We start from the raw sequence: 11,148 nt of genomic DNA on the forward strand, positions 1-11,148 counted from the left end.
ACTTGCCCAGGGTCACACAACTCTAGTAGGTATTTGTGTAGTTAGGGGTGAAAGGAACACAGCTTTTCTTCCCTGACATGTTGGCAGCTGGGGGAAGGATCTGGTAAAAGACCCCCTGTGTCCATACATACCCCAACCTAAGTATGTATTTACGTCACGGGAGACCGATTTCTTCCCCTGATAAAGAGAACTGTCGGACTAGCTAGCCAGAAACAAATATTAATGTAGGTGCAATTTCCCACTTACCTTCCTTATTAAACTTAAGCATCTGCCTTCCTTCCTTCGGGAGCACTTCCATGAGGGTTCAGGGCCCTCTGGTCTTAATTTATAAGACTCTGGGTTACAGAACTCAACTCAAACTGGCTTGTACCAAAAATGTGATTTATTGGTTCACATTACTAAAAAGGCCAGGGTTGACTGGCTTAAGGATCGCCTGGAGCCCAGGTTGAACTGATGTCTTTAGAAACTGCAGTCACCTCCTCCACCCCTCTGCTCTGCCTTCACCCATGTGCCTCACTCCCTGGTTGTAGGTAGAGTGGCTACCGGCAGGTCTCAGTAGAGACAGATCAAGTCCCCAAAGGCGCCAACCAGGGTTCTGAGATTGGACCCCAGAGTTGGCCTGTCTGAGGCCAAGTGCCCGTTTCTGAGCCAGCCGGTGGTGCCCAGGGATGCAGTGCCCTGATTGGTGCAGCTCTAGAGTTAAGGATAAAGTCAGTCCTCCCCAAACTGCATGGACTGGAGGAATAGAATCTCTAGGAAAAATCTGTGGGGCAGGTAATAATAACAGCTGTCTTTCATAGGCTCTTGTTCCGTTTCCCCTCCCAACCACATTCCATAAACTTTTCCTAGCTCTGCCTCAGTCACCTCTTCCCCCTACATCTGGATCAGGATACAGCCCCCTCCTGTCCCAGCAGGCCAGGCCCTACCTGCTGCTGCTAAGTCGCTCCAGTCGTGTCCGACTCTGTGCGACCCCATAGACGGCAGCCCACCAGGCTCCCCCGTCCCTGGGATTCTCCAGGCAAGAACACTGCAGTGGGTTGCCATTTCCTTCTCCAATGCATGAAAGGGAAAAGTGAAAGTGAAGTCACTCAGTCGTGTCCGACCCTCAGTGACCCCGTAGACCGCAGCCTTCCAGGGTCCTCTGTCCATAGGATTTTCCAGGCAAGAGTACTGGAGTGGGGTGCCATTGCCTAATGAGCACTTTTTCCATTTAGGTGAGATGAATGCCTTCCAAGGGCACTTTTTGAAGATGCAGAGGCTCATCCTGGTGCTTATGCATACTTTCAAATGTTGAGACAGACCTGGGGGGAAGGTGAGGGGTTTGGGGTCAGGTAGGCCTTTAGGTAAAGTTTCCTTTCCTATTTACTCACATCTAAGCTGGACCTCTCAGCATCCTGAGTAATCCCACACAGGACAGTCAGGTGAGGCCAGACAATGGTAGAGCGGGCTTCTCGGCCCCTCAGAGCCAGGCCCTCTAAGTCCTGCAAAGGGAAACATCTCAGACTGTCATCTGCAAAACCAACAACCCAATAATCTTCCTTCAAATTCATGAAATATTGGGGGAATTCCCTTTCTTCTGGGGCCAGAGGAATTTAGGTGTAATCAGGCCATGGAGGTGAAATGACCCTTGGCTGATATTGTCTGAGCAGAGGCAGGGACCAGAGGTGAGAACCTGGAGGAACCTCACCCCATCCTCTCTGCACCTAACTCGAGTCTGAAGGATCAGAGGGTCTTAGTTTTACAGTATGTAAAACTAGCAGTATTTTTCAAAAACCAAAACTGCCAGGAATTTTAAATCTGCACTGATAAGAGTGAAATGTGGGCTTCCATCTCTCACCCCCATGTGGAGTGAGTGTGCTCAGACATCCCTGGGACGGTGGGGAGATTGCTGGGCAGAAGTAACACCCCAGCAGGGGATATTTTGGTCTGGCTTAGAACAGCTTGGCTTTGGGAGGATAATCTAACAGGCCATGGTGTTTAGGAGACAGAATTACCCTCCCCACCACCCCCAAACCCCAGGAGTGGCAGCAGGAAGTCACACTGATAGAAACGCGGCGGGAAACCTTCTGTTTGGCAACTGCCTCGGACAACCTTTTTGTCGCCCAGCTGGTGGTCTTGAAATTTCCTGGGGCGCCTGCCTGCCTTACATACACATGGGGCGGGGGCAGCAGGCTAGAAGATGGGGTTTTGGGTGGGGATGCAATGGAGACAAGAGGGGCCTCTTGATGTTGCATTTTCAAGAGGCCCCAGGGGAGGGTTTTAACAGTCCAGTAATCTGTATCATTTTGGCTTGTCTGTTCCTCTTGGCATTTTAGGAGCATTTCTGGAGTATTGACCAAACTGAATTTCGGGTCCCACCCAGACTGGTCATTCAGATATGGGACAATGACAAGTTTTCTCTGGATGACTACTTGGGTAAGGCTGACATGTGGATACTTTTCTCTAAGATATTGTACTTGAAATTAGTTAAATCAACTAGAACTTGGAATCAGTTATTTAAATCTCCAGTCCTGTGGGGCTGGGGTCACATTCACTGCCTGGATGGCCTCTGGGCACTGTGGCCTGCTGGGCACTATCCCAGGTCCTCTGAGAAGTGGGCGCAGTGAATGGCACCCCTTGTGTGGGCCCCGTCCACCCTCAGGGTCCTGGTGTAGGCTCTTGCACCAGCTTCTGACATGTTATGAAGACACAAATTTTGTTTTCAGGTATGCCTCAGCCTTGCCTCCACTTCCAAACCTCTTTTCTTTTCTCCCTCCCATCAACACCTCAGAATCAGCTTCCTCCGCCTCTCAGAAGTCACTGCAGTCCTCTAACATCCCAGCCGTTGTTCCTCCCCACCCTTCTCTGTGGTGAAAGGCCCTTGTTAAGCCCCCCTGCGGGCCCCTCCATTTCCTGGCCCTCTCCCGAGTCCCTGCAAAGCACGGTGTGCAGAATTTCTCTCTCCCAGGCCTTGGGTGTCTCACTTGCCCGCTCTGTTTCTTCCTCTCACTCTTTAAACACAGGCCTTTGTTCTCCCTAGTGTTTTGTGGATCCTCCCCAGGCTCTCTCAGTGACTTACCAACCCTCTCCTCTGTTGAAGGCAAAGCTTCCATTCTCGCTCTATGCAAGGTATGACTCGTAGACCTGGAGGTGCAGCCTGGCCGCCCACGGTGCCTGCCATACAGTAACAAGAAATACTGGGATGACTCATACTGACTGCTCTATGCAGTGTATCAAATCAACACACTATATACCTTTGACTTACACAGTGCCCTTTGTCAATTATGTCTCAGTTTGAAAAAAAGAAACACTTATGATGATTATTCCCCACACCCCACCGGAACCTTTTACCTGTACGTTCAGCTGGCACCTCAAATTTATCGTGACTAAGATCAAACTCAGCCTTTCTGCCCTGACCTCATACCTGCTTGCAGCCTCTCCCAGTAGCTCAGGCCGAAACACCCAGAGTCCTCTGACGCCCTCCTCTCCTTTCCTCCCGCTTTCCTAAACAATGTAACCTGCGGTATCATGCACATTTATTTTCTTATTTCTATGATCTCTGCCACTTGTCAGTTCAGACGTAACTTTCTTGAAGCCAGCATTACAGAAGCCCTGAGCTCACCTCCCTGCCTCTAGAGCATCTCTCCTGGCAGAGGAGAAGCCCACAGTGGTCAGTGGCTACATCTTGTTCATCCCTCTGCCCTTCACAACACAGAGTGCAGTGGCTTTGGCTTAGTTGGTTCTTAATAAGAATTGAACAGACAAGTGAGTATTAAAGTGTTGAACTGAAGAAAAACGTACAATCTAAAAGTTGTGAGTCCAGGCATCTTACTGAGGACTGCAACCTAGGACACCACCTCTCAGAGAGCTCTGAGGAGCCAGGATAGAAGACGTTTCTGCTGGGTGGGGGAGAGAAAAAAACAGGTAGTCAAACATCAAAAGATTACGCCTAATCACAAAGAACAGATATCTCAAGTTAATGATTTTAGTGCTTTGCTATGTTTGGAGAGAGACAAGATCCTGGACCTGTTGAAATTATGCCTTAGATATGCATCTTAGCTAGCCAGAGCCAAACGCAAAGGTCAGAATGCTTCCCCCTCCATCTTGAATCCCCCTTGGGTCACAGACTCAGGTGGGGGCTGCAGTGACTAAGGTCCTGATCCTTGTAGAACTGGGATAATGGGTAACACTTTGTTTACTGGAATGCCAGGCAATGTTCCCTCTTCACAGGAGTATGCTAATTCAGCATGAAGAACAGTAGAGAGTTTTCCCTTGGAACTGAAACAAAACAGTCTGACAACAAATGAGGATGACTGTATCTCTGATAACTAGTGGGTAAATGGTTGCAGTTATTACCAAAAGGAGAGAGGCAAAATAAAAACAGGCATAAACTCCAGAAAGGCTTGTGGGCTATGGATGCATTAAGATGAAGGACAGTTTCTGAGTCCAAAAGTTTATAGAGAATCTGCCACCCCCTCCCTGGTGCTCTTTGCGATCCCTGTTGAAGACCACCTTTTGTCCCAGTAAGTAATTCATAGACTTGACCCAACATACCCAGACGATCATCTGAAGGAGAGGGGTCCTGGGAGTTCCCAAGCCCCAAAGACAATCAAAGATGGTCATTAACTACAAGAAAGCTCATGCCTCAGATCACGGAAGAAAACCTGTGCTTCTCTGGGCACCCTGAGCTGGGCTTCCTAGTTCCTGGGAAGAATGTTCTGATGAGAATTCAATGTTCCTTCTCAAATTCTTATTTCTGAGGTTTCACTAGGAGAGACTTGAATTTGACTGTTCGATGGCGCTTCCCATGTTCCAAGTACCAGTTGTCTTTACCCAAAGCCAAATGACTGTGTTCGGGGAAGTTTAGAACCAACATGAGCAAATTCCAAGTTCAGTGGAAATTGTGCTCTTAGGTGTTTAATTATTTTGAGCTTGCAGAAGAACTCCATTTATGCTCCTGTCTCTGAGAAATAAAGCGGGTAGTCCTCTGTGAGATGCAGAGCAGTGGGCAGATACTTTTGCCACTTTCCATCCTATCTGGAAAGAATTTTAACTGTCTACAAGGCTCCATTTCTCTAACTCACCTGTCACCTGTTCAAAGTCACAGTCTAGACCTCTCTTCTGACAAGTACATTCTGTTTACTTGTGAACATCGCCTGATCCACTTGAAATTTATTTGGGTTTGATGTTTCCTTGGCTAGGTTTCCTGGAACTTGATTTGCATCATACCATCATTCCAGCAAAATCACCAGAGAAATGCAATTTGAACATGATTCCAGACCTCAAAGCCGTGAACCCCCTGAAAGTGAAAACTGCCTCTCTCTTTGAGCAGAAGTCCATGAAAGGATGGTGGCCTTGCTACACGGAAAAAGACGGCTCCCGTGTGATGGCTGTATGTATGAGTATTTCTTGGTTGGGGTTTTTTACTCCTTTTCTTCTTTAGGTTTTGCCCTTTATGAGTAGATTTGCTCCAGATAAGGAAGGTTGAATTGGTGGTACTTTTAAGTTTTGGGAACGGGTTGTACCTGAGATTATAGGAGAAGGTGGCAGATGCTGCGAACATATGTTTGGGGTTGAGTGGAAGATAGAAGGATTGGAATTGTCAAAAAACTGGGAGTGCATGTGATTATACTATATTTCTGTGGGACTCTCTTTCACCAGAAGTGCTAATTTACTCTGAGCTTCCAGTACAATTCAGTACAGAAAAAGAAACTTCAAATTTAAGCTGTTCTCATCTTGAAAAAATTAAAATTTAAAGATGGAAGAAGCAAGGAGTGTGAGCATCCATTGAACTTTAAGGCCATAAGTTATGAGCACATTTGGAAAACTCAAGATAATTTCAACGTAGAAGCAGTAGTGCCAATTGCCATGCCCTGTCACAAAAAGGCTATTTAATTCATTGCGTATTACTAATAGTAAGCATTTTATACTACTTATTATAAACTAGACAACATACTGAATGTCTTACATTCATAATCTTGTGTTTTAAAACAACTTTAAAATTTATTCAGTTGGCCAAAAAGTTCATTCGGATTTTGCTGTACAGAAAATCCCGAATGAACTTTTTGGCCAACCCAATACATAAACTGCACTCACTTAAAACAGAAGACAACAAAAGTGCACAATTTGAGTTTTGACAGATGTATATGCTCATGAAACCACCACCATAATCAAGCTCCAGAACATTCCCATTATCCCCAGAGGTTTCCTTGTGCCCGTTGCAATCTATCACTTCCTCTATCCCTGGCGAAGCTAGCTTCCTGCCACTCTAGAGCAGTTTGTACATAATCTCATTTAGCTCTGCTGATAACCCCATGAAGCAGACATTACCTCCATTTTATAGACTTGAAAGAACGGGCTTAAAAATAAGAATTACCTTGCCATAGACACACTTTGCTGATAGCTCAGCTGGCAAAGAATCTGCCTGCAATGCAGGAGCCCCCAGTTCGATTCTTGAGTTGGGAAGGTCCCCTGGAGAAGGGAAAGGCTACCCACATCAGTATTTTGGCCTAAAGAATTCCATGGACAGTATAGTCCATGGGGTCGCAAAGAGTCAGACATGACTGGACAACTTTCACTGCCATAGAGAGATACCCATCTTTGACTTGTCAACTGAGGAGGCATCTGTGCTTCATCACCTAATGAGCATCAGCGTCAGAAGTTCTCAGATTGCTGGTGACTTTGTGGGTTCCAGCTTCTAGAAAGCCTGTTACCACCCCAGTTAAGCCTGGCTATCAATCAGAGTGGGCAAGTTTCTAGAGCTCTTGCAGCCTCAGTGTCCTCATGTGCACAGGAGGACCACAGCAGTGCCTGACTTCTAGGACTGTCCTGAGCATCACACAAGAGTGTCCCTGTAAAAGGCTTAAGCAGTGCCCTGTGCACCCCTCAGGCACCTGTGAACAGGGAGGCAGCATCCATTCACTCAGGCCTTTGTTCTGCAAGTATACAGTGGGTGCTCACTAAGTGCCAGCACTGCTCCATACAGTAGGGGTCCCATGAAGCACAGAGGCTCTCCTGGAGCCCATAACAAATGCTCAGTGTTAGCTATTGTCATTAGCAGTATTCAAATTAATCTGGGTCCAAGCACAGTTACAAAGGGAGATAATGTGAGCAGGCAAGGAGATGGATGTGAGAAAGTTAGAATGATGGGGATCCGGGAAAGCAGGGAGGAGGGAAAGCAATTTGTCCTCTGTTTCCCACAAGGAGTCAGTTCAGAAACACATGGAAGAGGAAATGTGATGAGATCTCTTGAGGAAGATTTAAGGCGATCTCAGGATTGTTTTACAAGAATAAAAATCACTGCTTGGGGAATACGCCTTGGGTTGAAGTGAAAATATTTGTGAAACGTGATGTCATGTGTTTAACCTGTTCTGCTTTACTGAAGGGGAAAGTGGAGATGACGTTGGAAGTCCTCAATGAGAAGGAGGCCGACGAGAGGCCAGCAGGGAAGGGACGGGATGAACCCAACATGAACCCCAAACTGGACCCACCAAAGTGAGAGGCCCTCTTTGTTCTGATCTCCAAACACCTGCAGTCTGAAAGCCCCCCTCCACTTGACTTAATGCAATGGATTAGCCGTTGTCTTAATTTTGTACTGAACAGGCGGGATGGGGGATGGAGAGATTGGTGATCTGGCTTCATTTTAACCATTCTCCTTTCTGTGAAACCGAAGTCCAGTGTGTCTTCAGCATCTTAAGAAGTCATGAAAGGTTAAAGACTCTCTCAGCCAACTAAGGGGAATCATATCTTTCCTTGGCTTTGTAAAACGTTATTAATTATTCTTTAAACTGGGTTATGCTCTGAGATGTAAAATATCTGTCCCTGCTGAATTGGGTAGGTAAAACCATTTCTTTGCAATGCAGCCGACCAGAAACCTCCTTCCTGTGGTTCACCAACCCATGCAAGACCGTGAGGTTCATCGTGTGGCGCCGATTTAAGTGGGTCATCATTGCCCTGCTGATCCTGCTGATTCTGTTCCTCTTTGTGGCTGTGCTTCTCTATTCCTTACCGGTATGAGTCCTTGGCCTCTTGTCTTGGCTCTCTGGGTGTCAGTTATGGTTGGTCATCTCAGTTGGTACTTGCCATTTTTGCTCTTCAGTAAAATGACCTACCTTGGGGCTTCCCTGGTGGCTCAGTGGTAAAGAATCCGCCTGTCGATGCAGGAGGCTCAGGTTTGATTCCTGGGTTGGGAAGATCTCCTAGAGAAGGAATTGGCAACCCACTCCAGTATTCTTGCCCAGGAAATCCCATGAACAGTGGAGCCTGGAGGGCTGTAGTCTGTGAATCACATTCTCCAGGTTTTATGAATTACAGGTAGAACCTCAGGGTCTATTAAAAACAAAACAAAACAAAACTTTGGTCTCAGGAATTCTAGAAGAAATCCCTCAAGCCTTTATCAATGTGGGTCTGAACCAGAGCTGGCATTTCTGATGGATCTTTCTGCCTTCAGACTTTTTGTTCCAAACCATCCTACATCCTAACTCTTGACCTTTCATGCATCCTGGGCTCATTAGAAGCCTGCACCACCCTTGAACTCTGCCACTGGTGCCACCTGGGAAGCCCCCAAAGAACCCGCCTGCCAATGTAGGAGACATAAGAGACACAGGTTCAGCCCCTGAGTTGGGAAAATCCCCTGGAGGAGGGCATGGCAACCCAATGCAGTATTCTTGCCTGGAGAATCCCATGGACAGAGGAGCCTGAGAAGCTATGGGCTATAGTGTTGCAAAGAATTGGACACGACTGGACTTACCACACACCCCTGAACTCCATCCAAATTGAGTTGGCCTCCCCAAACAAGTATTGCCCTAACCTGCCAGGATGCCTTTGCCAAGACTGTTCCTTAACCTGTGTTCTGGCTGTTAAAAGCTCCCTCATTCTTTAAGGCCCACATCACATAACATCCCCCTTCATCTCCACAGTCACAAAGGGAGTTCAAATGGGAGGCTGGTCAGTGTGCCTGGAAGCAGTGTCTTCATTCCTCTGAGAATCAAGGAATTTGTTGAGCATCGGCTATAGGGTAAAAATCAGAATACAGAGATGCCCAAGGCAGGGTTTCTGCCCACAAGCAGATCACGTGTCTGCTTGTCTGCAAGATACGAACAAGTAAATTACTATGAAAGGCAGCCTGGTCCAGAGGTATGAAAAAATGACCATCAGACCCCATTGCTGAGGATGGTTGCACCAAGGAGGGGGCGTTTTAAGCTTAGTGTGCCCAGTGGAGAAGGGAGAGTCCAAGCATTCAGAAACCACTCCTTCAGTTCATATTCATAATACAGATTATTTTGTGTTTAGTAGCATAGTCACACAACCCCAAGAGCAGGGAGTTGGTGTTTTCCTTTCCCCCAGCAGATACTTTCAGCTGTAAGTACATGCATACTACCGGTTTGGCCAAAAAGTTCATTTGGATTTTTCTGTAAGATCTTATGGCAAAACCTGAATGAACTTCTTGGCCAACCCAGTATTTTCTTATTGTAGGTAGCTCAATCTGTCTTGACCATTTAGAAAACCCCTTATAGTTATTTCTTCTTCTTGAGTTAGACTCTGTTGATTTAAATCAGTGGTTCTCAACTGGGAGCAATCTTGCCCCCCAGGACATTTGGATGCCTGGAGACATCTGGTGGTCACAACTGGGGGTGATACTGGAATCTAGTGGGTAGAGGCCAAGGATGCTGCTAAACATCCTGCAATGCACAGTCGTCTCCAACAAGCATCATCTGGTCCTAAGTGTCAGTGGTACCATGATGAAGAATCCCTAAGTTATATAATCCCTAAGTTTTATATATGTATAAAACCCTGTTTCTGTTTCCTTTTCAGAACTATTTGTCAATGAAGATTGTGAGACCAAATGCGTAACAGAAGCAAAGTCTTCAAGAGTCATCCAGCAATGAGAGAATCCTGTCTCTATTAACAGATTAAAACCAAGAATGAGTCTGTGTCTGAGACTACATTGCAGAGGCTATTACACTACTTCGCCAAGCCCCATCACTTCCCAGAGCGTCTAGGTTCCAAGTCAGGCTAACAGGCAACATTTTCATCTTACCTTTTGAAGTATTAAAGGTTTTCACCATGTTTTTTCATAGTAATTTTCAAGGTGGCTGGTTCCATTTAAAAATCTTTTTTTATGTGTCCTACTTCTATAATTCAATTTGTAAACTGCTGAAATAGAACATGAGAATTTCTGGATTGTGATTTCATATACTTCTTACCTGCAGTCCACAAAAAGGGCTGTGTATTATAAAATAGTAGAATAGTTAGAGGAATTGTTATTTATGCCTGCAACCATTGCTATATTTTGTATGGATAAATGTCATAAGAGTATATTCAACCTCTCTGATGAACCCAAATAAAAACATTTCACCTTCAGCATGTACCTGTTTGTTGCAGCTGTGGGCCAAGCTGAGAAAGAGGCAACTTCCAGTCTGGGTGTCTGTCAGTGGATAGAATGCTATGCCCTGGCGGTTGGCTATAATTCCTTTATAAGCATATCACCAAATCTTGCCAATATAATAAATTAACATTTATTTATTCTATGCACACTATTGTTCTAAATGCTTTATACATATTAACTTAGTCCTCAAGGTAATCCTGTAAAAGGTAGGTAACATTATTAACCCCATCTTGCAGCTGAAGAAATTGAGATATATGCATGAAAATCAATGATGTTAGAACACACTCTCACTATACACAAAAATAAACTCAAAATGGCTTAAAAACTTAAGACATGACACCATAAAAATTCTAGAAAACAGGAAAAACATTCTCTGACATAAATAGTACCAATGTTCAATAGAAATAAAAATAAAAATAAACAGGACCTAATCAAACTTAAAAGCTTTTGCACAGCAAAGGAAACCATAAACAAACCAAAAAGACAGTCTACAGAATGGGAGAAAATATTTACAAATGATGTGATCAACAAGTGCATAATTTCCAAAATATATGAACAGCTCACACAACAACAACAAAGAAAAACAGTCAACCCAATCCAAAACTGGGCAGAAGACCTAAAAAGACATTTCTCCAGAGAAGACATCTAGATTGCCAATAGGCCCATGAGAAGATGTTCAACATCACTAATTATTACAGAAATGCAAGTCAAAACTACAATGAGGTTCCACCTCACACCGGTCAGAGTGGACATCATTAAGAAGTCTACAAATAACAGATGCT

At 45.2% G+C, this 11,148-nt stretch overlaps 1 protein-coding gene and 1 long non-coding RNA gene across 5 annotated transcripts in view; one reads left to right on the plus strand and one right to left on the minus strand.

The window, feature by feature from the left end:
* MYOF (myoferlin) overlaps positions 1-10,344 on the plus strand; it is a 177,010-nt gene extending 166,666 nt beyond the window's left edge. For all 4 annotated transcript variants that reach the window (XM_018041294.1, XM_018041295.1, XM_018041297.1 and 1 more), the window contains 5 exons: positions 2,316-2,415; positions 5,181-5,371; positions 7,364-7,473; positions 7,842-7,989; positions 9,793-10,344. In XM_018041294.1, the coding sequence (XP_017896783.1) occupies positions 2,316-2,415; positions 5,181-5,371; positions 7,364-7,473; positions 7,842-7,989; positions 9,793-9,831 (588 nt within the window). In that variant the 3' untranslated portion in view covers positions 9,832-10,344. The remainder of the gene's footprint in view (positions 1-2,315; positions 2,416-5,180; positions 5,372-7,363; positions 7,474-7,841; positions 7,990-9,792) is intronic.
* On the minus strand, positions 1,138-8,140 carry LOC108634024. Its single transcript, XR_001917309.1, has 4 exons — positions 8,091-8,140; positions 3,781-3,875; positions 3,059-3,153; positions 1,138-1,301 (listed from the first exon to the last, which is right to left on the minus strand). It is a non-coding gene; the product is annotated as an uncharacterized LOC108634024 (long non-coding RNA).

Source organism: Capra hircus, chromosome 26 (assembly GCF_001704415.2).
Source record: "Capra hircus breed San Clemente chromosome 26, ASM170441v1, whole genome shotgun sequence".
NCBI lineage: Eukaryota > Metazoa > Chordata > Mammalia > Artiodactyla > Bovidae > Capra > Capra hircus.